This window comes from Mesocricetus auratus, unplaced genomic scaffold, assembly GCF_017639785.1.
Source record: "Mesocricetus auratus isolate SY011 unplaced genomic scaffold, BCM_Maur_2.0 Super-Scaffold_6730, whole genome shotgun sequence".
NCBI classification, from domain to species: Eukaryota; Metazoa; Chordata; class Mammalia; order Rodentia; family Cricetidae; genus Mesocricetus; species Mesocricetus auratus.
The window spans coordinates 16631036-16658702 of NW_024429184.1; the positions used below are offsets into that span (position 1 = coordinate 16631036).

General features: G+C 47.7%; 1 protein-coding gene across 7 annotated transcripts; it reads right to left on the bottom strand.

Moving 5' to 3' along the window:
• Positions 1 to 333: 333 nt before the first annotated feature.
• On the bottom strand, positions 334 to 27667 carry Phf24 (PHD finger protein 24). 7 transcript variants are annotated; one of them, XR_001196991.3, is made up of 9 exons: positions 26886 to 27025; positions 11005 to 11386; positions 10110 to 10295; positions 6747 to 6825; positions 6245 to 6450; positions 5758 to 5918; positions 5372 to 5467; positions 4442 to 5071; positions 334 to 4345 (listed from the first exon to the last, which is right to left on the bottom strand). XR_001196991.3 is itself a non-coding variant. In XM_040739724.1 (9 exons), exons 2-9 carry the CDS (start codon positions 11380 to 11382, stop codon positions 4975 to 4977), a joined length of 1092 nt encoding a protein of 363 aa, XP_040595658.1. In that variant the 5' UTR covers positions 11383 to 11386; positions 27480 to 27666; the 3' UTR covers positions 334 to 4974. The 7 variants fall into 7 exon arrangements, 6 of the variants coding, with proteins under 6 accessions (XP_040595658.1, XP_012975120.1, XP_012975121.1 ...); XM_040739724.1 differs by lacking the exon at positions 26886 to 27025 and adding an exon at positions 27480 to 27666 and having other exon boundaries at positions 334 to 5071; positions 11005 to 11223; positions 11335 to 11386; XM_013119666.3 differs by having other exon boundaries at positions 334 to 5071; positions 11005 to 11223; positions 11335 to 11386.

Genomic DNA, 27667 nt, shown 5'->3' on the forward strand with positions numbered 1-27667 from the left:
CTGTGCATCCTGAGGAGTGGGGAGGGGAGGTGCTAGACCACACTGCAATAGGTCTCTCTTTCTCTCTCTCTCTCTCTCTCTCTCTCTCTCTCTCTCTCTCTCTCTCTCTCTCTCTCTCTCTCTCTCTCTCTCTCTCTCTCTCTCTCTCTCTCTGTCTCTCTCTGTCTCTCTCATGCACACACGCACGCACGCACGCACGTTGCTAAGAATATGGCCACTGAAGACAGACTGAAGGCTACAGTGTCCTGTTTTATACTCAGACCAGGAATTGGTCAGTGACGGGAAATGACAGAGAAACGGGAGGACCCTAAACAACAGGAAACACGCAGCAAAAGCATGACAATCTCTTTATTATGGTTTCTGCAGTGCCCAGCCTCTGGGAGCTCCTGCTTGGAGTACTGTGAAGACTGAGTCACAGGGAGGAGCATGCAGCGGTAGATAGGAAGACAGGGCTTGGGGTTGGTCCCCTCTAATTACTGTCAAGTTACCTTCAGCAGAAAAGTGCATGGAAGGGCATGAGGAACCAGAGGGCCTTGGGTCCTCAGTCACTGAAGGGTCTCGGGGCCTCCCTCCCAACCTGTTTGGCTGGAAACAGATCACAATATTCCTTAATGGTTGGAGGCTAAACTTGATGGCCTTTGCTGATTATGGATATGGAGAGGCCAACCCTTTTCACTCCAAACTGGACTGGAACTGGGCTTCTTACTCAATGGTCCAGATAAGACCTGACCCTCTTCCCTGTGCTCTGGGTTATTAGTGCATGCAGCCCAGAGGGAACAGCTTTTCTTTAGTGTTGGTCTAGTGGGAATTCTGTAACCTATTGTTTTTTTTCAAGGTTGCCAAAAACAGTGGCAAAAAGCAACACCAGGAGGAATGCTCGGCTCCACCGGATTCCAGGGCTGATCCGTGGGAACAGCCTTACACTAATCATGTTCACCTAAGATCTCCATTGTCTGGGATATAGCCAGGGCCAGGGGAGACACAGTGAGCAAATTAAACCCAAAATGGCAAGGGGGATGTGGTGATTTGACACCACTGTAAATGGCAGGTTAATAGGGGGCCATGGTTACAGGTGCTGCCAGGGTGTTCTGAAATTCTGGCATCAAGGTTGTTTCGCCTTTTAGTGCCAAGTACAGAATAGTCATGTGCCACATAGTGACATTTCGACCAACAACAGATGGCATGGACAATGGTGGTCCCTTAGATTATATTGCCTGGTGATAGCTGTCGTGGTTTGTGTAAGAGCACTATTGGATGCTTGCACTAAGGAGCTGCCTAATGACAGTTCTCAGGATGGATTTCCAGAATGGAATTGGGCTTCTTTATCACTGTTCCAGACAAGACCTGGCCTTGTTCTCCATGCTCTGAGCCATGAACAACCCTATATGCTATGCTTGTGTCTCTCTATATATGTAGTGCATGATTGCATATGTGCCTTTACTCTGCTGGTTGGAAGGAGTCTTGGAATACCAATACCAGAGCCTGTTTCCAGTTCAAGCTTTGTTTCTCTTGGGTAGTCATGGCTGGAGGGGCAGAGCCTTTTCGTAACTGAGAGCTCTCTGCACTGTAGGAAGCTGTGATGCCTACAGTAATTGTGCTTTTGGTTAAGGCATGGGGCAGCCTTGGTATTCATTTCCCTGTGAAGTGCCCGCTTTTCAGGCAGTTGAATCCTGTGTTTTCTGTTTTGGTGATAGGAATGGGGAACTCCAAGACTTGGCCACTTAAATAAGGTCCAGGTGATCTCCCATAGGGAGCACTAGGGCCAGAAAGGCAAGTGTCTACCCTCCCAGCCCATTGCTTGGGCTGGGGGTAGAAAGAGGCAATGTATTCATGGCTTCTGCTGCAGCTATCCTTGGAGGAAGAGCACTTGAGTTGGATCAGTACCTAAGAATAAGGACACTGCTCCATCCCTGGGATACCATAGGGGCCACTGCCTCAGGGGAGGAGGCCAAGGAACAGACCTGGAGAGGTTGTGCAGAGCTAAGCCACTCTCTGGAACTCTGGCCCTGCAGTTCTGCTGGGTCATCCCTATGGCCCTTCATTTAATTCTGAATACATGGATGAGACCTACTGGAGGAAAACCAGGCTTGGGGCAAGCAATCTTTGGAGAGGCATATGTGTAACTCAAGCCTCTCTTGGTTGGAGCTCAGGATGGATGGTGTTTGGGAAAAGCATCGATCTTAATTGTTGGCAGCCAAGACAGAAAAGACTGAAACATTTTCTCATACCCTCATCAGAGCCAGACATTACTTTTTGCACTTGGCAGAATTTCAGACAGTCACAGTGATAGGAAGGCTTGAAAAGGGCTGAGTCCTACTAGGTATGGAAGTGCACTCTGTATACACTGCACGGGGCTCTGGGAGGCCACCCCATAGGGAGATTGTGGACACTGGAGTGGATGCTGGGGTGGCTTCTGTAGCAACGGACTAGGGAGCAGTAACCCTCCCTTTGGTGCAACACTAGATGCTTGTGGGAAAGGCCAGTAGCCGTGTGGGCTCCTCTGCTTCTCAGGGTTGTCATGGATTGGGACCTCCATTCTTTGCTGGGGCCTTCTGCACCAGGCCCCCACCCAGGGAAACTACTCTCCTGAATAGGGAGGTGATCCCAAGTAGGTCTGGTCCTACTGTGGATGAGCTGTGGGTCTGGCTTTGCAAGTTTTGGGAGTCAGGCATCTTGATGTGGCCTGTGGTCTTCTGCCGTTCAACTGTAGGGGCAAGAAACTCAAAACAAACAAACAAACACCCCCCAGCTCCAAAGTGGCAAGCATCATCTTTATCTGTAGAGGACCATGGAGCAAGATGGATTCCCAGTATCCATGGCTGGGGAGTGGTAGCCAAGCGCTGTTCAGTTCCCAAAGCCCAGGGATGAGCTCTGCTCAAAATGTCTTGTGAGGTGCAGCAGCCACAGGGACAGATGGTGACTCACCAGGAGAGTGAGCAAGAGATCTTGTGTTTAACATGCTTTAATCTTCTCAACGGAAAACAGGCCTGGCTGCTACAGACATAGTCCTCAAGCCTAGTAGCTTTGTGCTTTGTTTTTTGTTGTTGGCTTTCTTTTTTGACTAGATTGAATAATGGGCCCTCTTACTGGTCAGTCCTGCGAACGCGGCTGAGTAGTTTTCATTGCAGTTACCAAGTAACTACAATTTAGTGTAACTTACTATTTAGAACAAGCTGGCCTTCAAGTCATAGAGACCCACCTGCCTCTGTGCCCTGAGTGCTGGGATTAAGGGTATGTACCACCATGTCCAGCTTTAGGTAGTAGCTTTTTAAAGCTGTGGGTTTCAGAATGAACCCACATGTATCCCCTATCTGTGTCCCTCAGTTCTAAATAATCTGTCTCCAGCAGTTTCCCACCCTGCTTCCTGGACAGGCAGTTCCTCCAGAAGAGACCACCCAGGGCTCCGGGAAGGCCCTGGCTGCAGACCCCACTCTGCCTGAGCATCTCCACACTGAGGGACATGCTTGCTCATTCTTCTGTAACCTTCCACTCCAGTAAAAGTGCTTTCAGCAGTGGAGACAATGCAAGTCTCTGCATGGCTCGAAGAAGCCCTCATCAGAACTGGCCATACCTAAGTCATCAGGATGAAAGCAGATGTCCAGAACCTGGACCCTAGGTCTAAGGGTTGACCCACACCATGTACTGACTTGAGAGCTTCAGAGCTGGTTATGGGGCTGGGCAAAGCTTGCAGGCCAAGCTTGGTGCACCTATGACACTCTCTGCTTGCCCACAAAGCCTCTCAGGCTAGCTCCAGTTCCTAGCATGGATGGTAAGACAGGAAATGAGCAGCAGGGAGAAGCAGCAGCGGAGGCTACATCTCCATGACAGGGAGAAGGACAGACTTCCCCTTAGGACGCTGACTAGGACTTCTTGATGGTTGAGATACAAATCTTCTCAAGTCTTGGTGGTGTCTTCTTTTCTGTTTCAGCATGACTGCTTAGGGATTCTGTAGTGCTCCTTCAGTCTGTGTACGAGGCTGGCTTGCCCTCCGTATAACACCACATTTCTGTGCTTGTGGTGCAGCTGGGTTGGGAAGCAGGAGAAGCCTACTTTGCTCTTCTCTCCCATGAGACTGTAGCCCCATTGACCGTGGCAGCCAGGTTGAAGCCTCTCCCACAGAGGGGTGTGATTCCTGCCAGTGTATCTGTTCCATTCAGGCCCCTAGAGCTTTGGATCACACCGTACCTTTCAACAAATAGGGGCCAGGAGTCTCACCTTGGTTTTCCTGGTCTGCTAAGGGCTTGTGAAGTTGGATGACCTGGTTGAAAAGTTCCTAGAATTCTGGGTCTCTGGGAGAGGCTGTCTCCACCTTTTCCAGTCAGAAATCCACAAGCTAGTTTCCTTTCTGTCATGAGGAATTAAGAGTTTAAACACAAACTTGAGGGATGTTTTTTAACTGTTCTCCCACCACAACATACCTGAGAGACACACAGACACTTACGAGCAACAGTAGCTCATCACGGAAGGGGTTCAGTGTGGGCAGGGGCCTCTTGGCATCTCCTGGAGGGGAAGTGAGGCTGACCTGCCCCTTTCTTTCTACTGGAGGTCAGAGCTGGCCAATAGAAAGAGCGAGAGGGACCATCTCATCTACATCAGGGTTTCACAAAGCGATTGTGGTCCTTTTTCATAAAAAAAAAAAAGAACCCGGAGTTTGAAGGCATGGGTATCTAGGCATGTATGTGGCTGTATGTGCATGTGCACATATGTATGCATGTGGTGGCAGGTAGCTTTACAATGTGAGGGTAGGAGGTGGTCCAGTAGCAAGTGACGCCACAGCTCTCAGGGCTTGTTGGTGTGGCAACGCACACTGCCTCTGTTTTGAGGAGAACGGTGGCTTCAGTGCCATAAAACTTAATGACAAATTAAGATGCTGGCAGAGCCCCCAATGCCGCGAGTCTCAGTGCCAGAGATGGGTTGAGGGAAGAGGAAGGGGAGGAGGGGGGGCGTCCCAGCACTGAGCTTCTGTGCCCCACACTATCCTGGGGGTTTCAGGTGAATCGCTCCACTGTTAGGACGAGCAGCCACGATGTAGATGACATTCTCTCTTAGGAAGGTGGGCCAGTCCACACATCTGCAGAGGGAGGGGACAGGGTTGCCAGGCTGGGAACAGAGCCTGAAGGCCCACAAGACGCAACCCCAGTGTCAGGCTGCCCTGGGCTAGGTGAAACCCGGGGAAGCTCGCCTCATGACTGACATGCTTAGGGTGGGCTATGCTGCAAAGCTAGGTCAGCTTCTGGAGACCTGGAGTCAAATGTATCCTGTTGGGGCCTGGTTTCTAGGGTGGGGCACTTGCTATTTTGGGGGTGGAAGTGGCAACGCCTTCTTTTATTTATAGGGGATGCTGTGGCAGCCAGGAGGAGGGTCAGCTTACCTGGACTCCTGCTCTGTGGACAGTGGGACCTTATCTTCACTCTTGCTGCTGCTGCCGGCTGGGCTGCTGTCTGCTATGGGACCCACATGGCTGATGCTGCCAGTCACCAGAACATACAACCACATGTTAGGAGCAGAACAACAAAAGGCCCTGACCCACCCCTCCCAGACCCTGGGGAACCCATGGACCCAGACATGGGGCAGCACAGTCTAGGACAGAGGCCGCCCTACACGCTGCCAGCAGAATCGCTGTCCTCCCCCGAGTTCACAGGGGGCATCTGCTGCCCATAGCAGGAGAAAGAAGTACATGCTATATACACCAAGACCTCCGGATGGGAAAAGGAAGAGGAGGAGGGCTGAGCGGGGCGGGACTGATGAGCAGCAGACCTGACGCTGCAGGAAGGAGCCTCTGCAAGGCGTTTACAGAACCAAGAGTGCCGGGCCTGGTGGCACTCTGCCTCGCTGATGGCGTTCCCACTGCCCCGTGCCAGGAAGGTGGCTCGGGCTCGTTCCCTCTCCTTGACAGTGAGGAGCCTCAGTAGAGAGTTCTGGGAAAGAAGAGGTAAGTTAAGGTCTTGAAGGTGAAATTATCTTGAGAGCTGCAGAGAATTGTACTCCCAAGGCCTAACCTCGGCTGCCCTCCTTAGATGTTCCCAGAGCCTTTTTTGATCACCTGACATTTTTAGGGGAGTCCAGTGAAAACCAATCTTCTCCAGTAGTCTCATCAGCTCTGGCCACTGGTCATCTGTCACTGGATGGACTGGAACCCTTTCCTGATGCCTTTGTTTAGACCATTCCCAATGCTCCTCTAACGTATCCAGCACGCATCTGAGGCCTGTGTCACCCAAGGACATTCATTACCACTGCTCCTCACCTGGGGACGCAGCTGCTGCAGCAGTAGAACAGATTCATGGGACAAGAAGTCTGACCACTCTATGTGGCCTCGATGTTCAGGGTCCAAGGCTGCAAACTGGCGGGCCGCCTGTTCCTCTTGCTCATCACTCAGAGCCCTGTTGCTATCCCCTCGCTTTGCTGCTTGGTGGCGGTAGCGTATGAAGTCCTCCAGTGTCAGGGAGCAATCTGTGGGAGGCATCCTTGCTGACTACGCCCACCTTTCCCCAGCTTGGACAACTTCACTCACCTCCAAGACACCCTCAGCGTCCCCACAGTCCCCGTTCTTGTCAGTTATGCCTCCCTTAGGCAGGAGAGCTCGGGAGCTGTGGTGGGAGTGGGTGCCACTGAAGACCACAACTCAGGGACAAGGGCTCACTCACGCCTTCTCCCCAATCCCAGTGCTCTCTCCACCCGTCTATCCCAGAAAGGATGAAAGGGAATGTGGCTGGTCCCTCCTTCTCGGCAGCACCTGCCGGCCTTACCAGGGATGACTTTACACCGCTGGAAGGTCTCTGTGAGGCTGTACATCTCCTCCTCCGTAAGCAGCAGGTTAAGGTTGTCCTGAGAGAAGGTAGAAGTGAAGTTAGAGGCCACACAGGTCAGTGACAAGTGAGGAGCCTGGGGTGAAGAGGCATGTAACTGTTTCCACCGGCAGAATCACCTGGTCCCAGCCCTTCTCACAGTCAAGGAGACTAAGGCCCCAGAGTGGGGAAGGCTTGCTCTGAGTTGTCTGAATTTGGGAAGAAGCCTCCCGGAACCCAGATACTGATTCTGGCTGAGTCCCTTTAGTAAAATCCTTCCTTCCTTCCTTCCTTCCTTCCTTCCTTCCTTCCTTCCTTCCTTCTTCCCTCCCTCCCCTCTCTCTTCCTCTTCCTCCTTGTCCTCCTCCTCCTCCTCCTCCTCCTGAATTTTCGAGTTAGGGTTTCTCTGTGTAGCTTTGTAAACCAGGATGGCCTCAGACTCACAGATATCTGCCTGCCTCTGCCTGCTGAGTGCTGGGATTAAAGGTGTGCGCCACCAAAATACCAGCTTTCTAGTTACCCGGTGAGGAGGGATGTCACAGAAGTATCTCACAAAGCTGCTGCAGGGCATAAAGAGACCCTGAGTACTTGGCACTGTTGATCCTGGCCTCATCCATCAGGCACTTGGCATATATTTATTTTATAAACATTGGCTGTGCTTAGAGCACATTTTAGTCATAAAAACAAACGGTCCTGCTTCTAGTGGTCTGTGAGGCTTTAAGTGGTTTTAGAATGGTCTCGAAATGTTCCCAAACAAAATGAATTTTTATGATGTCACAGAAGTTTTAATTACCAGGAAGCACTGAGCCCTATTTTTTTTAGCATTACTATGCAGTCTTTAAACTACTGAGTTTAAGTTCTTTGTAGGGTGGTGGTGGTGCAGTCTTTAATCCCAGCACTTGACAGGCAGAAGCAGGTCGATCTCTGTGATTGCAAGGCAAGCCTGGTCTACAGAGTGAGTTTCAGGATAGCCAGGCCTATAAAGAGGAACCCTGTGTCAAAAAACCAAATAAATAAATAGTAAATTAAAAATTAAAAAATTAGAGAATGAAAGTTCTTTGTATTAGTTGGTTAACTTTTCTCCAGAAATATCAGCCAAGAGCAGATGCAGACATCATGAGCACCTGTCTGTGAGTCCCACAAAGAATCCCATGACTTTTTCAATAAACACCTACTGAGCATCTGGTGTGTGCTGGGCACAACGGTATGTGCATAGCACCGTGATATTTGATATTTGGTGTGGCTGTGCATGTGTGTGTGAAGGGAGTACAAGGAGAAATGAGAAGGCAAGGAACTGTCACGCTCCTCAGATGGCCTTGACTGAGTCCCTCATCTTAGGCCTTTGTTCTAAGGACAACGGGGAGGCACAGAAGGGTGATTGTCATGGTCAGATCTCTGACTGCTGTAGGAAAATGGATTAGAGGGGAGAAATCTGGTGGTCGGAGAGCAGTTATGTGACTGTTGCAATGGTAAGAAAAAATGAGTATCTAAACCCAGACATGAGAGCAGCGAGGGGCTGTGAGGGTCAGGGTCAGGGAAGAGCAGGGATGGGGAACTGGAAATGATTTGCTATTCAGGGATAAGGAACGGAGAAAGAGCAGGTTTAGGCAGAAAGATGAGTTCATTTGGGGCATTCTGAACATTCTGGTGAGACATCAAGATGGAGAAGCCCCCCCCCCCCCCGACAGGAAATTTAAGTCTGGACACAGATATGGGAACCATTAGTGTTTAGATAGTGGGTTATAGGATGAGGTCACCCAAAGACAGCAAACCCAGTGAGAAAGACAACGGAACCCCGAGGGATACAGCACCTAGAACTGAAACAAACCAAGGGAGCTGAGAAAGAATTGTCAAAGAAGGCCGGAAGAGACGGAGAGGGCTGGATGCCAAGCAAACACGGTGGCGTGATGTGTGGCGTGATGTAGGAGTGATATTAACAGTGGTAATACATGTGTGGTGGGATTTTATTATTTGTGAGCACTTTCTCTAGTTTCCATATATTCTATAAATTCTAGAAAATAAATGCCGAGAGAAAGAGAAGGAAATAAGAAAGTGTTAAATACTTTATTCAGAAAAGCTGACTAAGAAGACACCTGAGGAAGAGGTCATTGTACTTGACAATTAGGAGATTACTGATGACCTCAGTACAAACCACTTTGGCAGGGTGCTGACTGCAGAGGTCAGGCTGGAGGCGCGGGAAGTCAGGAGACAGTGAAACGGTTTAAGAAGTATTGTGAAAGGAGGGAAAAGAAAGGGATGAACTTGGAGGAAGTCTGTGTAAAATGTCAGTAGAGGTGATGATGACGGCAGGATCCTCTCGGAGCTGGGAAGAAAGATCGTCCCCAAAAGACAGCAAAGAGACTGACCCAGGCCCACACTGGCAGTGTCACCAGGCGGCGGATGTGTATGTGGGGGGAGGGGAGAAGGGAAGGGAGGCAAGGATGGAGAAGACAGGAGAGCAGGGTTTTCTGTGGTGTATTCTAGAGGGGAGGAGTTCAGTAGCTGGAAATCACTTCCAGACTTGGTTTTATGGCTCAGCCATGGGCGGAGAGTCAGAAAGGAGCACACGTCTGCTTTCTGCAGGAGGCGGAAGAAGACAGTCGCCAGCTGCTCCTTACACTGGGTCTGAGGGTCGTGCAGACATCTGTAGGACAGCACAGCACAGCCCGAGGCCAAGGCCGGGAGTCTACTCATGCCTGGAGACACGCGGATATGAACCTGCCTTTCAATGGAAACCTTAGATTCTTTCTGCCATTAAGAGCTGGGAGACGTTTATATATATATAGTTGCAGAGATCTGAATCAATACAGCTTTGCTATTTAATTCACATAAGGATCACTTCAGAGATGAGAACAAAAGCTCCTAACAGGCAGTTGGTCAGGTGAGGACATCAAGACGGAGCATTTTCCTGCAACACAATCTACCTCTGCTGGGAGCACTGTTCAGGACACCAGCTTGGCTCTTCAGGTGAGTATAAGGAGTGACAACTAGGGACTTTCAGGAATCCAGCGCTGCCCTATGCAGAGTTACTTTTCATCCGTTAGGCCTGTTCTTTCCACGACTCTTAGCTAAGGGTGGCTTTGCTCCCTCTGGAACACACCTGGCGAGGTCTGGTGGGTTACAGCTGGGCCTGTGTGCTACTGGCACATCATTTTTTTAAGTGCCATATAATACATCTCATAATAAAGAACTGATTATCTAGTTCTAGGACCCTTGCTTGCACTATTAGGAAACCCCTCGTCACTGCTTAGAAACAGTCATTTTTAAGACTGGGCCTCTGGAAAGAATGCCAAGTTTTCCTGCCGTCCCACAGTCCAGACTCACACAGTAGTAGCAGCTCCAGCCTGTTTCTGTATGGGCCATCTCTGTCACCTCTGCTGCACTGTCTCCTCGGAGGTAGCCCATGCGGCGCAGGCAACCGTCGTGGAAAACCCTGGTGCAGACTCTGCATGGGAAGAGGCTCTCAGCGGTCCAGACCTCGCAGATATCACACATCTCATCGTTGACAATCTGGCAGGAATGAATAGATTTGAAAGTACAGACAAGTGAGATCCTGATCCTATGTGTGCTGCATGGGACTGGGTCTCTCAGGAGCTACAGCTAAGGTGTAAGAGTGTTCTTGGTGGACAAGAACCAGAAAGCTCTTCTATTTGCTTAGGACTTTGTTATTATGTTTCTGAACAGGGATATGATTAGCATTTCATAGGGAATAATATGTGCAATTGTCCCAAGCATTATATGACATTTAACATCCCCAGCTGTCTTGATACTATATGCCAGAAGAAACTCCCAGCTATTGAATCTTACCCCAGTTCCCCCTTCTCAATTTCCCAAGTGTCCCCTACAAGGGTTAGTACCCTCTGTGGTTGAGGATCCATAGATGATAGGTTAGTGCAAGATCTATCATGTTGTCATTGCTTCCCAATCAAAAGTCCAAGTCTTTCACTTTGACGGATTCAAGCTATACCTAGTATCTTATTCATATGACATACTGTTTCCTTTGTGATACAGGGGACAGAACACAGGAACTTGAGAATGCAAGGTAAGCACTCTACACTGAGACACATTTAAGCCTGCCTTGTGAGGAAAGGACTGTTCTGAACTCAACTTCATCTTCTGGTTCTGAGTCTCATCTCAACCACACCTAGCTTTCCCTGTCCTGTTCTTTGGTCCTTATAAAGTCTACAGTAGGGGAACCCTGCCTTAATGGAACACTCACAGGCTCCCGGGGATCCAAGCAGATATCTGGAGGTTTGTCATCATCCAGCTTCCGGGTGGGTCGGATGAAGGCGGGGGGTGTGAATCGACTGGTCCTGTCAAACTCCTCGGGTTCAACTCCACGCCCATCTCGGAGCCGCTCCCAGGCTGCACGGTTGATACTGCTCTCTTCCTGGACTATGGGGGCACTGGTCTCCGCTTCTTTTTCTTCCTGTACTTCCTGAACAGAGCCCTCCACAGTGCCGCGGCGGGACCCCGGTAGCTCACCCCCACGTCTAAGGGAAGGCCTGTCCCGTAGCCCATCCTTGAAGGCTGACACAGCCAAGCTCACCTTCTGCACCTGCTCTACTGTCTGCCGCTTGGACATCAACACCCCCATGGCTCTGTGGAGAAAACCAGTTTTATGTGTTTACAGAAAAGGCAGGCACTGTTAAATAGTGTAGCAAGGTATATGGGAAAGGACACATGCTAAGAAGTCAGGAGACCCTGCTTGGTTCTGCTCCTGACTGGCTGTGTTATTTTGATTTTCCGATCCGAGGAATGAGGTCTATCTGTTCAGCACACTTCACAGGGCTGTCATGGGGATAACACAAGAAAATGAACACACACACACACACACACACCACACAAGACAGAAGAAAAGCAGTGCTTAATTAAGTAGAGAGTACTATATACTTGTGGTAACTGTCAGCCTTGTTATTGGAGAGCTGGTCTAGCCCAGGGCATCAGGTCTCTGCTACTTTGAGGTGGTTGGGACTCCAGTTTTTTCTCTTCCCTAAAAGGAGACTTAACACATTTCAGGATTTCTGATTGAAAGGAAGCACCTCCAGTAAGGACTGTGCACTTCCCACCCAGGGTCTATCCTTCTCAAGTGCTGGCTAATTTTCAAGCCAGAGTGAATGAATTTCTATTTTTAGAAGACTCTTGAATCAGGCAGTCAGCAAACTCTGTCAGCTCCATGTGTGTGGTCAAGGTCACTTACACCCTTCGGTCCCCTCTTATGGGTCTCTCATTCACAAGCAATGGTTCTATTCAAGCTCTATGGTGGATGCCTTTTGCTCTTCTAAGACTTTATTAGTGATATGCTCACATTTTCACCTTTGCTTTTGCACTCTCAATAAGGTCCATAGCATTTCACAAGTTAAAAGGAATATTATCACTGTCCTCTGCAGGAACACAGTACAGCACTGGAAAGTATCACAGCACACTGCAAAGCTGGTCTACTCCTTCCTACTCTGCAGAGCCTCATTGGAAGACTGCTGATCAATGCTGGCTCTAAGCAGAGCAACAGTCCACTTTAACCTTGCCCCTGACACACTCTAATCAAGGATTAATGAACAGTGCCATGTTCAAGGCACTAAGCACTCATAGGAAACGGAGATGGGTAGCATCACACCACTCAAGCTATTAAGCATCAGATTCCCAAGAAGCAACCAGAGCTCCAGGGCTACTTAAAGATGACTGAGATTGGATAAACAGGTGTCACTTATCCACAGAATGGAATATCTGGCTCTCACAAAAACGTGTTGACATACACTAAATACAGATGAGTCTTGAAAGGAGATATTCATGCGAGAGCAGAGGCTCTGTGATTCCATTTATGTGAGATGTCCATTAAATGTAGGGAAATAAAATCGATTGGTTTTTCCCTAAATCTGTGGAGAGCTTGTGGGTGGGTGTGGCTGCTAATGGGTGTGGCCCTATGGGGGGCAACAAAGACATTCTAATGTTGGAGTGTGGTGATGATTGCATAACTGTGCGTGTGCTAAAATAATTTAGTGCTCCACTTTAAATGAGTAAATCTTATTGTACAAACTGTATAGCAATCTGGCTATTTTTAAGGATTAAAAAATGTGTGACACCACACTATCAGGTCACAGTGGGCCTTAGGGGATGTGTGGGATGTTATCTTATTTGGGGAGAAAGGTGGCAGAGGGTAAAAGGCAAGGTAGAGACAACTAGAAGACTACTCTACTAGCCTGGGCCAGAGGTTGAGGGCTTGAACTGAAATAAGAGCAGGTATGAGTGTATTTGTCACCATGGAAATAGATTTAGGGAATTTCAGGAATAAACCGGTAACTTGGCTGAAGGACAAAATGATAGATAGCAGTTTTAGATAGACTAGAGGAGCAGAGGTACCAGCCAGAGAGTTGGAAGTGAGTGAGGAGTCACTGGAGTCGTGCCTGAACATCTGCAGCAGCACCAGTGTTTGCCAGGGCTTTCTATGGCTTTTAGAATCAGATTCCTCAAATCTGTGCTTTTACCGTGGCTTATGAGGCACCATACATTCAAACATCCCTTCTCTTGTCTGTGCTTCAAGCTCTAATAGCCCTGCCACAGTCTTTATTTGACATGCTCTCTTTATTCCTGGGAAATATGAGCACCTCTTTCCAGCTTGCTCAAGAGTCATTTCTTTGGGGGAGTCTCTGTAGACTCCAGCACTCCCAGAACCATGCCCTTTGCTCTGCAGAACTTACATTCCTCACCACGTATTTCATGGGATGCTTACCTGATAAATGTCAGTTTCCTCTAATTATCTCACCCTGCACAATATCTACCTCCACAGTAGTAAGGCACGTGGAACATAACAGATGTTAACAAACATTTTCAAAGCCTGGCATGTTGCTAGTGCCTGTAATTCTAGTACTCTGGGAGCTGAAGCAAGATGACTGCTGTTGAGTTCAGGGCCAGCCTGGGCTACAGAGGAAGGCACTGTCTCAAAAAACAAGGTAGGTAACTTCTAAGGATGACACCCAAAGGTGGTCTTTGGCACACACACACACACACACACACACTCACACTCACACACCCTCTGTACATGCACACATAAAACCCAAGTCAAATCTTTTCAGTTAATTGTCTAGAAGTCTTGCTGCTCCAAATAAAATCTTACTATGTACCATGCCTGGTGACAGCCACAAATTCTTTTCAGAAATATTTATCGCTTGTGTGCACCACAGTGATGCAATTTCTACTCTGCAACTCTCTGTTACCAAGCAAATTCACATATTCTCATACTCTCTCTTTTTCTTTTGAGATGAGGTCTCACTGTGTAGCCTTGGCTGTTCTGGAACTCACTCTGTAGAGCAGGCTGTCCTCAGACTCACAGAGATCTTCCTTCCTCTGCCTCCTGAGTGCTGGGATTCAAGGTGCATGCCACCATACCTGACAGAAACTCGTATTCTTGAATTGATTAAACTGAGAAGACCTGCCTCTTTCATGTTAGTTAATTTATAAAATTTAATATAAAACTAAAAAAGATAAAAAACCCTGACATGTAAAACTAAAGAATGTCTCCTGTGACTGTCTTACAGGTTGGTGGCAAAGGTTTATTGAAAAGATCCAGGACAGTGGTTTTCAAGCTGTGAGTCATGAGCCCTTGTGGTCAAACGACCCTTTCACAGGGATCACATGTCAGGTATTTACATTATGACTCATAACTGGTATGAAGTAGCAATGAAGTATTTTATGATCAGAGATCACCACAACTAGGAAGGATGAGAAGCACTGGTCTAGGAAATCATGCTCCAGTGGACAATCAAAGTATATCCTCTTTAAAAATCAATGTATTTTTATGAGTGTTTTGATCACATGTATGGCTGGTACCAGAAGTCAGAAAAGGGCATCAGATTCTCTAAAATACAATACAAATGGTTGTGAATCATTATGTGGGTGCTGGGAATTCAGCCCATGTCCTCTGGAAGAGCAGCACGTGTTCTTAACTTCTGTGTGTCACTGGGGTGGCTTTGAGGTTTCAGAAGACTTGCCATTCCCAGTTGGCTCTCTCTGCCTTCTGCTTGTGGATCAAGATGTGAGCTCTCAGCCGACTCTCCAGCTGCCTGCTGCCATGACTTCACTCTGCTATCACAGAGCTTAACCCTCTGGGATCATAAGCCCAATTAAATTCTATCTTTTTTTTTTTTGGTTTTACGAGACAGGGTTTCTCTGTATTGTTTTGGAGGCAGTCGGTCCAGCCCAGCCTTGAACTCACAGAGATCTGCCTGCCTCTGCCTCCTGAGTGCTGGGAAATTCTATCTTTTATAAGTGTCCTTGGTCATATTATCTTACTACATCAATAGTAAAGAAACTGAGGCAGGATCTGAGTTTAAGAAATGAGCGTATGTAGTTTTCACATTTTCTATTCTATATTTTCCAGTTTCCCTTCCTCCCCGCTTTCCCTGAGTAGGCAGATAGCTTTACTTTGAGATACTTTATTGCTTTGGACTATCGGTTAAAGCCTGTGTTTGGAGCATATATTCTCAGGCACTGAGAATATTCATGTTCTTTTATAAACCAATGACCTAATGATGGCTGTCAGAGTTAAGGAGTGTAGAGAAAAGTGTATGTTAAAGTTAGACTATGGGGTTCTAGATGGGCCTGTGACCCCAACACTGCCTAGATGCCTCATGGGCAATAGCTGTGCTCTGTGTTAGGTAGCAAGGCAAGTCCCCGAGATACAACAAGAGGAGGAATGCTAAACTGACACACACTTCCCTGCTGTTTTTCTTTTTGAAAAAGATTTATTTCTTTTTATTTTGAGTTTTTAAGTGTTATGTCTGCATGTATGTCTGTGTACTATATATGCATTGCCCAAAGAGGCCAGGAGAGAGCGTCAGATCCTCTGGAACTGGAGTTACAATCAGTTGTCAGCCACCATGTGGGTGCTAGAAATCAAACCCTGTCCTCTGGAAGAGTAGTCAGTGTTCTTCACCACTGAGCCATCTCTCCAGTCCCCGTCACTGCTATTTTCAATACAAGAAATTGTGTATTTCAGGTCCACTCATTTCCTGCAATTCGTAAGTAGGGGTGGTTTTTAATTAAAAATTCTATCAGCCTTTCCTTCCTTCCTTCCTCCCTTCCTCCAGCCCTCCCTCCCTCCTTCCTTTCCTCCCTTCCTTCCTTCCTTTTTATTTTGCAGTGCTGGAGAATGTACTTTGAACATATTCACCCTTAATTGCCCTTTCTCATCCCTTCTCCCATTGGTCACCTCCTCTTTATTAATAATCCCCCTTTTGCTTCCACATATTTTATAAAAGTCTATATTCTGCATACGAGAGAAAACATGAAGCATCATCTAAGTCTGTCTTGTTTGTTTAGCTCGATGGCCTCCAATTCTACTTATCTTCCTGTAAACATTTCACTGCCTGATGGCTGAGTAAAATTCCATTGTGTATAAGTGTCACATGTCATTCTCCATTCATCTGTGGATGGGCACTCAGTAACTTGACTACTGTGAAGAGTGTCACAATAAACATGAGTGTGGCTGGGTATAGGGTGCACACTTTTAATCCTGGGGCTCAGGAGGCAGAGGCTGCTGAGCTCTGTGAGCTTGAGGCCTGCCTGGCCTACACAGTAGCTCCAGACCAGTCAAGTATAATAATGAGACTGTCTGATGCAGGATAATGCTCTTGTTCACTGTAGAGATTTGTTACTCAGATTGGCTTAATAGAACGCTGATTGTCCACTAGCCAGGCAGGAAGTATAGGCAGGGCTACCAGACTAGGAGAATTCTGGGAAGAGGAAAGGCAGAGTCAGAGCCGCCAGCCAGACTCAGAGGAAGCAAGATGAGAATGCTTCACTGAGAAAAGGTACCAAGCCACGTGGCTAAACATAGATAAGAATTATGGGTTAATTTAAGTTGTAAGAGCTAGACAGTAATAAGCCTGAGCAATAGGCCAAACAGTTTACAATTAATATAAGCCTCTGTGTGTTTATTTGGGGTTGAATGGCTGCAGGATGGGGTGGGACAGAAACTTCTGTCTACACCCTGGCAACAAATAAAATAACAAAAAATATGGTGCACAGATATCTCTACTTTTTTGTTTGTTTATTTTGAGATAGAGTTTCTGTGTAGCCCAGGCTGGTATGAAACTTACTCTTTCTTCTAAGGCTAGCCTGGATGTTGGGGTCCTCCTACGATAGCTTCCTGAATTCTGGTATTAACTTGTACATTTCACTATGCTTGGCTTAGTTATCTTTGGTGTATTCTGATTTTAGGTCCCTTCAGGTACGTAACCCAGGAGTGACCCATATGGCAATCTTATTTAGTTTTCTTTCTTTTGAAACCTGTATGCTTATTTCCATAGGGACTGGACTAATAACCCAATATCCATGCCAGCATTTGTGGTTTTGTTTTCATTCTGACTGTGGTGAGGTGAATTTTTGTTTTCATTCTGACTGTGGTGAGGTGAATTTCAATGCAGTTTAGATTTGTATTTTCCTGGTGACAAAGCATGGCAAACAGTTCTTTCATGTGTTTATTTTCTATATAAATGTCTTTTGAGACATTTCATTCATTTTTTATGTATTTGATGCAGGATTTCTCTGTGTAACAGCTCTGGCCGTCTGGAACTCACTATGTAGACTAGACTGGCCTTTAACTCACAGATATCCACCTGCCTCTGCCTCCCGAGTGCTGGAATTAAAGGCGTGCACCACCACTGCTAGGCATGAATATTTTTTTTCATTGAAGAATTCTACTTACTTTGCTTTGGCAGTTCTGGGATTGAACCCAGGGCTTTGTTCATGTTTCTTAGGTAATCTATCCCACTCTTCCTTTAGATTTAAAGATTGTCATCTATAAATACAAGGATATAAGGAGAATTCTGCTTTTGACAGCTATGACTTCTAACAGTGTGTGGATGGGAGGTCTACCAGAGACAAACTGGCCAAAGGACGCCTACTCTGTAATGGGACAAGGGAAAGATGTGAAAGACTACAGTTGGCCTTGGAAAAAAGAGAGGTCCATGAGCCAAGTAACGTAGGTAGATTTGAGAAGCTGGGAAGGGTAAGAGAGCCAATGTACCCTTGGAGCCTCCAGAGAGCTATGCTTCCCTGTGGATGGATACCTTAATGTTAGTCTAGTGAGACTGTGTTCAAATGCTGGCTTCAAAATTGTAAAGAGAATGCATCTGTATTTCATTTTTAAAAGATTTATTTATTATGTACACAGTGTTCTGCCTGCATGTATGCCTGCATGGCAGAAGAGGGCACCAGATCTCACTATAGAAGGTTGTGAGCCACCATATGGCTGCTGTGATTGAACTCAGGACCTGTGGAAGAAGTCAGTGTTCTTAAACTCTGAGCTGTCCTTCCAACCCCTGGATTTGTATTTTTAAGGGGGAAATGATGATGGGAGAAATGGAGAAAAGGAAGAAGAAAAGGATGACGTAAGAGAGAACGGAAGGAGAAAAAATGTATTCTACACAACAGACTGATTATTTTAAAACCACAGTTTTAAACAGCACTTACTACTGACCCCCCTTTTTTGTTGAGACAAAGTCTTTCTGTGTATCCCTGGGACTCCAGGCTGACCTTGACTTAGAAGATACCCACTTGATTCTGCCTCCTGAGTCAGATTAAAGGTGTGCACTACCATGCCCTTCCAGCATACTAGAACATTAAAAAAAACAATGGTAAGAGGGGAGAAATAATTTCAATAAGAAACTCCAAAATAACTTAAAAGACAAACTATAAAAATTTGATTTAATTTTTTTAAACACAAAGATAAGAGCAACGGTTCCCAAATAGTGAATTAGGTGGATTCTAGAGGCAGGGAAAAATCTATGTCAAAAACTCCAGGAGATAATAAGTAGGTTGAAATGCATAGTAAACATAATATACACTTGTATTTGTAACACATAGTAAAAGCCGTCCTTTTTTTCCACTACAACAGATTGCAAAACACCAGAGCTTGGTTGTATCCACGTGACCCCTGGGCTATAGGGAGAGCACCAGCTCTCCAACAAATAGGAGGAGCCTGTTTCTTGGAAGTCATGTCTGAAGATTCGAGAGCAGCGATGAGACTTTTATGTTTATTAGAAGGCATGTGGGGACACTTATTTGGGGATCTAGAACATGCTAAACCACTTTCCAGGATGGCTTCCCCAGGAGAGAAGCATCTGTGCATCTGGCTTTTCGGCTGTTTCTGATGACACAGTACGGGTTAGCGAACAAGCTCTGCCGTTGGGAGCATCACTGCACATGAGAGTGACTCATCAGCAGTGTGTTAGTGTATGGACTGCCCGGACCTCCCAACACTGCAGCTCTGCTCTCCCCACGGCTCCACGTTAGGAAACCACTCTCCCTCTGGGGAGCTATCAAGATAGCTCAGGTGGTAACGAAGTCACTGCAATAGTTTTGGGAGTTTATTTGTGGGGGGATCTTTTATGAAGACAGAAGCTTACACACACTATGAAAATAATCAAATATAAAAGTAAATAACAATACTATTTGGCATAGTTTCTTTAAACACGGCTCTTCCTTTTGCTTCATTTAACAGGAAGCCATTAAGATCCAAACAAGACCTTAAGCCATTTTTTTGTCATCATTTTGAGATGACATGGCTATGATTTGATTACCAACTGTGAGGACACAACAGAATTAAGCCTTAAGAATACGGCTAAATCTCTTAATGTTTAATGAAGAGGACTCCAAAAGACACCTTGATTAAAAGTGATGAAATAGCTGAGGCACGCACCTGTGGTGTTTGAGACATTAACACAATGGGCTCTAATTCCTGGAGAAACAAGTGGCACTGATTAGTAACGGGTAAAACGAACGCCCGGTGAGAACGCCTGGTCTCTCCTGTGCTGGAAGAAAGTTCTAGGAAGAAGAGCCACCTAAAAGGAAGTGAGAGCTTTCATAAACGTTCTGAATGACTACTTCTTTGGCTGGTGGGTGGAATCTTCTTTTTTCCTTCTCTAATAGGAATGAAAAGGGGATAAGAAGATGTCTCAGGAATGATGTGACTATCAGGGTTTTGTGGAGCAGCTGGTTGGAGATAACATGCGGGCAAGCACGGCTATCTGACTGTATGAACGGGGAAGGAAAACGGCAAAGATCAGAGTCTTTTTTTTTTCAGCAACAGAAGGCTGTTTAGATGTATTTGTCAGGCAAAACGAATATGTGGGCAGCTTAGAATGTGTGTGCAAAACACACCCATTTTTGCAGAGCACCTACTTAGAGTGCAATGGGTTCTTTATAAGGGCAAAGCAGTGGGAGTGGAGAGGTTTTGCACCACAGCAGGAGCTGGGAAAGAAACAGGGAAAGCAAAGGCAGCAAGGGAACCTCTCTTCCCAGGCACTCTCTATAAAGATTTGTGGCTGTGGAGAGGCTGAGGGGCAACCCTCCCAATTGGCAGGAGTTTCCTTATTCAGCAGGCTGCCGTAAAGCACATTTACTCACTTGAGTCCAATCCTTTGTATAGGAATGAACGCCGTTTGGGAGACCCAAGAGCAATCAAAAGGGATTTTCTGGAGGTTATGAGGGCTTTCCTAGGCAGGAACACGCAATGAAAACCCCTAAGTGCAAAGAAGCTGGCCAATGGATGTTTGAAAGACAAGGTAGTGGCAAACATCTGCAATCCCAGGCTGAGGCAGGAGGGCCATTGTGAGCTTGAGGACAGCCTGGTCTACAGAGGGAGAGAAGGAAGGAGATGATGGATGGATGACAGGTGGATGGATGGATGAAAGCTAGTTAGATAGACAGATGACAGATAGATGAGGGAGGGGGTTGAGCTTGTGGAAAAAGAAATGAAAATAAGGGGTAGAAATATTTAGATGGCTCCCATTGCCTTTCACAGAGATGGCTGGGCAAAATAAGTTTATTTCAGACATGGTATTAGCATTCTTTCTTTCTTTTTTTGGTTTTTCAGGACAGGGTTTGTGTAACAGCTCTGGCTATCTGGGGACTCCTTTTGCAGACCAGGTTGGCCTTGAACTTACACCTCTGCCTCCCAGTACTTGGATCACAAATGTGCACCACTCCTTTCTTTTCACCAGTGTTGGCCAGAATCTTGGCTTGCTTATGCAGGCCTATAACCCCATCCACTCAGAATCCTGAGGCAGATGAATCACAAGCTCAAAGTCAGCCTGGACTGTGAAGAGAATTCAAGGCTAGCCTGGGCAACTTAGCAAAACTCAGTCTCAAAGACCGAAGAGGGCTGGGGATGTGGCTCAGCAGCAGAGAACTTGTCTAACACCCGAGCTCCTAGGTTTAATTCCCAGAACTAAGAACTGATGGAAATAAGGCAAATCTGACAGAAACTGTGATCAGAACAAGTCTCTGTAACTCAGTCCTAGGAATTACAGTTGGATGCGTCACTTGCCAGTGCTGCCCCCACAGGTGAGTCAGCGCTCTGTGGTAAGAACACCACCATACAGCAACTGTGAGTGATTTTCTGGCCACAAAGGGCAGTATCTGCTACTATCTGTCTGCAAATGAGAGGGATGAAATTTTGGAATTCAGCCAGTTTTCACAAACACAATGATAAGACAGGAGAAACCACCATTTCCAAGTCTATGGTACTTATTCTGTGTCCTGTTGACTATAGCTTGGCCCATAGGAGGCTTGAAAATGCATCTCCTTGGTCCTGGGTTTGAGCCGGAGAACCTGAGCAGGAGGAGCACTGTGCAAGCAAGCGTAGAATTTTAAGCAGCTGATTTGTTCCCAGAAGCAGGTATCTGAAGGACTGGCCAAGAATCTCAGGAAGCTACATACTTAAAACAGAAGGGTAAAGTTACAAAAGAACAGAAAGACAGCAGAACTGGGATCTGTAGAGATCAGTTTAGGGCAGTGGTTCTCAACTAATGCTGCCACCTTTAATACAGTTCCTCACGCTGTGGTGATCCCCCAACCACACAGTGGTTTTGTTGCTACTTCATAACTATAATTTTGTGACTATTGGGATCATGGTGAAAATATCTGATATACAGGCTATCTGATATGTGACCCTTGTGAAAGTGTGATGCAAACCCCAGTGAGGTCTTAGCCCACAGACTGAGAACTGCTGACGTTATTGAGAATAGCAAAGACCCTGAGCTCACCACACATATCAGCATCAACCTGAAGAACTTAAGCAAAAGCTATCACAAAGAATTCCCTTACCCTCTGTAGGTCTTTGAGGCAGCCCAAGCCCCAAGCGGTCCAGCTGTTCTCTGCCTGTTGCTTTAGGACTCCAGTCTCTCAATTCAGCATCCTCGGAGTCTGTTTCTAGGTGTCTGTCGCCTCGCAGTAACCTGCAGACTGGTTTCAGATCTTACGTCCGTGGCCCTGGAAGGCCTCCCTCCCCATCGCCTTCCATCCACTCCTGCCCATCCGGGAAGACACAGTCATCCAAACTGCGGGTTTGCAGGACTTTCTAAGAAGCAGACAGGCTAAAGACGAATAAAATTGTCTTCCTGGCCTCAGCTCAAGGCAATGAGGCAGGAGGGACACCCTGCTACTGCTTAATATTCACTGAAAGCTCACAAAGCCTTAATATACAGGAGAACAAACCGATGGCATGATCTTTAGCCTCTGGGGAATTGGGCTGTCTTCATTAAAAGCTACAGCTCTGACTTCCCACAGAAGCAGAGCAACAGTTAAGGAACATCACATCGGCCGTGATTGGCTGCTGTGATTGCACTCAGCAAGTGAATTTTTCCAGCAAGATGGAGAGGCACTCCCTGTTTTCTGCTCTTAGATCCCCAAGCACAGATTCAGCTCTACTTATGCAGTTATTACACTTGAATTATTACCATTCACTTGCTTATTAAGTCTATAAACTGTGTGTGTGTGTGTGTGTGTGTGTGTGTGTGTGCAGCCTACTATGTGTTAGGCACAAATCGAGTGCTAATAGCTGCTGGTAGGATGAACAAATAGGATCTCAGCCTGTGAGGATGTAGAGAGTATGTGCATGTGTAGGGGGCATACGTGTAGGATTAAAAAAAAAAGGTGTTGCTGGAGCTAAATTTTGAAGATGAGTGGGAGTTAACCCAGTGGATGAGAAAAAAAAAGCATTCCAGGAAGAGGTAAAAACACATGCCAAGCATGGAGCTATATGGGGACTCCATCATGACTTAGAGCTATGAAGCCAGCTTGGGCGCTGGATAGAAATGGGCAAAGAAATCTGCATTCACATATGAATTAGCATCAGCTCAAAGAACTGCTTTGATGTAGTATGCTTAAAATATTTGTTTAAAAGAGAATATTCATTTGAATTCAGGGAAGGGGGGCAGTGAGGGAGGGAGCTGGGCCAGGATAGTGAGAGACAGTCCTGATAAACCCCAGGGCTGAGTACCCTGTGACCTTCCTTTCGAAGCTTTGCAACACGAAACTCTCTCCCTCAACCTAAGATCTGGCAGGTAGTAATTGTAGTAATCACTGGGGCCTTGTCTATGGGAGACATAAGCTTAAAAACAAACATAAACAAGAAAAAGAGGGTGAGTCATTCATCCATTTAATGTTCCGGTGAGATGACCATAGTAACAGGAAATGTTTTAGAAATCAAACAGAGATCATAATATGTAAAGGGCCTTGAACTTGTAATGTGCTATCCAAATATATGACTAGCATAGGAAGGCAAGAGAGACTGCGACCAGTTCACTCAAAACACAAGGCCAAAAGGAACTTTGGCAAGGGAGGTTGGAATGTGGCTGCTTGTAGAAATGCGTCCAGTTGTCAGTGACGCCTGGGAAAATGACACACACTATACTGACTGCTATGCATAGCCTGTATTTTCCCTAATGCTTTTCCTGCACTTTGTATTATTAGTAATCGAGTGAAGGAATGAGACTGATCATATGCAAACTCAAGGACAAGAACTTTCCTATTTATACAGCATAGCACTGGCAAGTCAGCAGCACTTAGGATGCGCGCAGACCTCTGAGGGGATTGCTGGAAGGCGGCTGGAGAGTTGAGAGACGCTATAATGGAACCAATAATCGTGTCCAGATGGACACTGACAGCCCAAGCTTCTTGGTCCAAAGCTGGTAAATCAATTCCAGTGAGAACTTAGTCATTAAGATTGAAGGCTCGAGTAGATAATGATGTTCCCATCAGATATGAATAAGTAAATCTGGGAAATGAAGAAGCATTGCAGGAGAGGCGCGTGGGACTGATAGGCAACGGATACTCTAGCTGAAGAGATGGGAGACGATTAGCATACATATGAACCACTTAGGAACAGGTGTACTGGGAGAAAACAAGGAGTGTGGGAAATGGACTTGGGGAGGTTTTATTATCCATGTTCCAAGAAAAGGAAGCACTTAGAAAATACATGGGTAATGCTGGAAGGAGCAAGCAGTTAGAATGTGGCCAGAAGAGGAGCCAAGGCTGAGACACCCATTACTCAGGCAGGGAAGGGGCGTTCTCCCTTTTTTTCCTTTGAAGCATTTTTGAGAGGATTAAGGCTGCCTGGTAACACCCATCACACACATTCTGACTCAGGCTGTGCTTAGGCACTATTCTGACAAGTTTTGAAATGTAATGTTTACTCAATACTAGACATCAGGAGATGGTACTGAGAATCCAAGATTTGGGGAGCACAAGGTTACCAGGGAGTGTGATACTCAAAGTCCTTGATGAAAAGATGAGTTTAGTAGCAACAACAATAATAGTATACAATCCAGCAAGAATTATCTGAGAGCCTTTTGTCCCAGCACGCAGGAGGCAGAGGCAGGCGGGTCTCTGAGTTCGAGGCCAGCCTGGTCTACAGAGCAAGTTCCAGGACAGCCAGGGCTACACAGAGAAACTTTGTCTTGAAAAAGCAAAACAACAACAATAAAAAAGAAAGAAACAAAGAAAGAACTATCTGAATTAGGACAAATTTGTCATATTTTCAGGCTTGATCTGTTTTCCCTTAAAACAAAATATGTGTTTATTTTGGTCAGTTGAACTAACGAGAGGGGTTTAAGCTGAAAGGGGATTATAAATAACTTTATAACAGAGAGATGCCAACCCACATGAACTTCTGTCTAAGTTTGTTTGCTGAGCTATGCATGAGGTACCACAACCATCATATCCTTAAAGGGGCCAAGTCATTAAGGAAAAGAAAGCCCAGCTAACAACTGGTGAATCAGGTTATGCAGTTTCTTCAATAGCTTTATCTCCTCACAATAAACCCCTGGAGCCCAGAGAAGCATTCTTTTTTTTTTTCTTTTTATCATCGTTTGTTTTTAAGATGGGACCCAGAACTTGCTATGTAGCCCAGGCTGGCCTTGAACTTGAGATTCACCTGCCTCCGGCTCCCAAGTGCCAGGATAATAGGCATATGTTACCATGGCCAGTGCAGAAAAACCGTGTTTTCTTGTTTATTTGGTTTTGGTTTTCTGAGACAGTTTTCCTTACAGCCCGGCTGGCATTCAACTTGTGGCAATCCCCCTGCCTCAGTCTCACAGTAGGTATGTATGTTTTCAAGGGAACCCAGGACCAAGGCTGATGGGCTTTTGCCCTGATCTTGCATTTCTGGCTGGAGCCCAGCTCTAGGAGGCTAGTTTCACTAAAGGAGGGTGCTGCTGCTGGTTTGGCTGTGCAGGAGGACAAAGAGGAACTGGAACACTCCAGAATGGCTCTGTGGTAAACTCCACTGCTTGGCCCTTCCAACACTCCGCTTTTGGATAAGAAGCCAGAATCCATCTTTGGGCCCAAAGTCAAACCCTTAGGATTCAGCTGCAATGAAAGCGTTGAGGGGGCGAGATAAGGGGCATTACTACATCAGGTTCCGGCCTTCTCTCGAGGCAGCTGATTACCAAGACGCCTTTCTTGGCTCTTATCCTTCCCACTCTCCTGCTTCTCTCACACAGAACTGTTCGGTAAAGTGTCCCGAGTGGTATTTACGGATTAGTGTCACAAGGGAAGTGTGGGTGACGCTCAGAAGTGGCGTGTCTCCCCTTCTTTGTCCCCAGGATCCTGCAGCAGGGAGGTGGGCCCCAGGAGACTCCATTGTAGGTCCTTCTAGTTCCCCCAAGCAAGTCCTGACAATCTGGGGGTGCAGTGGGTAGCTGCTCCCTTGGTCCCGAGTTCAGTTACACCGTCCCCATCTGTTTAAGCATCCCATTTGCTGAGCGGATGCTACTGCAAAGCTCCACGCTTGGCGCTTCAGCACAACGTAGTAACCACACATCCACTCTTTCACTGCCCCTCTTCGACACTTTTCTCTGAGTTAAATCTGAAGAGCAGACTTCATCATTCTACCATTTGTGATCTCGGGCAAAGTGCTAAGCCTGCGTCACAAATACCTAATGTTTAAATGGGGTAATCTTATGAAGCTGTTGTTAAGTATTACATAAGACGTTTAAACATCGAGCACGGTTCCTGGCACAGGGGTGCTCAAAAATCCTCTCCTCTCCCTTTGTCCTTCCTCCAGAAGCTTGGTCTTACTGCTCTGGATAGTCAAGCTCAAAGGCTTGGATCTTCTCTAATTTGGAGGCCTCACTGGTCCTGGTACCTCTTGGGCTCTGGGCTCTTAGAAGCAGTTTCCGTCTCCCTTAAAGTCCAGCTCGAAGCCAATTGGACTATCATACAGAAGACCAATTCTAAAGGGGCAGGGAGGGAACTGGAATGAACAAAGGCCACAGCCCCAGAGTTTCCCCCTCCTTTCCACGGTGTTGAGGGGTGCAAGCGAGGGCATGCTGAGCCTCAGAGGAGGAGGTCAGTACCAGAGTCCTGGGAGCTATGATGCCACAAATGAATCCAAATTTTTTTCCAGGCAAGGGTTCCTTCTGGGCATCTCTGGGGCACAGGCTGAGATCACCTGGGGTTCACCAACACCACCAGGAAGGTCCCTGGGGTTCCCAGATGGTGTCTCATGGAGCCAAGTCCAGAGACTAGCTTGATGCCACTCTACTCACACAGAAGGCCTCCCTGGGGGCCTGGGGAGGATGCCCTCCACACCAGGGCTGTGCAAGGCGGAAAGTGCAGGGTGCCCTGGGCGTCTCCCTTCTCGCAGCCCCACGGACTCCCTCAGGGGTAGAGGCGGCGGTCACTGGAGTGCATCCATTTGCACAGGGGCCCCCTGGGGGCGGCTCCCACACCAGCATCCAAGTCCAGGAGGACCGTCCTGGACCGCAGACCCGCCCCTCAGGGTGACGGCCGGGTCCCACCGCCCCCGCCCTCGCTTACCGGGACAGTCCGCGTGCGGGACGCGGGTCCGAGGCTGGCGGACTCTAATGCCGCGGGCCCGCGCTGCCCACGGCCGCTCCGGAGCCGACGTGCTGGGCCGAGCACCGGGAGCGGGCGGCGCGGGCGGCGCGACAGGCTGAGGCGGCGGCGCGCGCGCCCGGAGCACGCCCACCCGCTGCGCGTGCACCCGCGCCAGGCGCCCTGGGCCGGCCCGTGGGCGCGCACCGCCCCACCCTCCCGAGCCTCAGGCGCGGGCCGCGCCGCTCCGCTGGCCGCGGGCGTGGCGCGCGGTGGGAGCACGGGCGCGCGGCGGCGGCCGAGGAGCCGGCGGTCGCGGTGCCAGGGGGCGCCCGCACGAGCAGCCGGCAATGCGGCGCGGGGACTGCGCCAGCCGGGCCGCCCCGCGGCAAGGTCAGTGCGCCCCGGAGCTGGCCCGGGTCTGCGCTGCAGGGGCTGCGGCGACGCTCCCAGCCGCCGGCACCCAGGCAGGGCAGAGCGGCGTACGTGTGGCTGCGGCTCGGGCTGGGAAGAACTCACCCATCCGACCGTGTCTGCGCACCGCCCAGGTCTCCCGGCTCACCGTGGGGTGCTTACCTTCAGGTACCCACGGGGCTGGGCAGCGGCCAGAGGAACCTTCACAGAGACCTTGGCTGCTCCGTCTCGCCACGAGTGCTTGGTCGGAGGCTATTGGTCCTCCATCTCCAGCAGCAGAGCTGTGCTGTCATGTAACCCACTTTTTGTTGCAGCAACCTCAACCCTCAGACGAGCCAAACAGCCAGCTT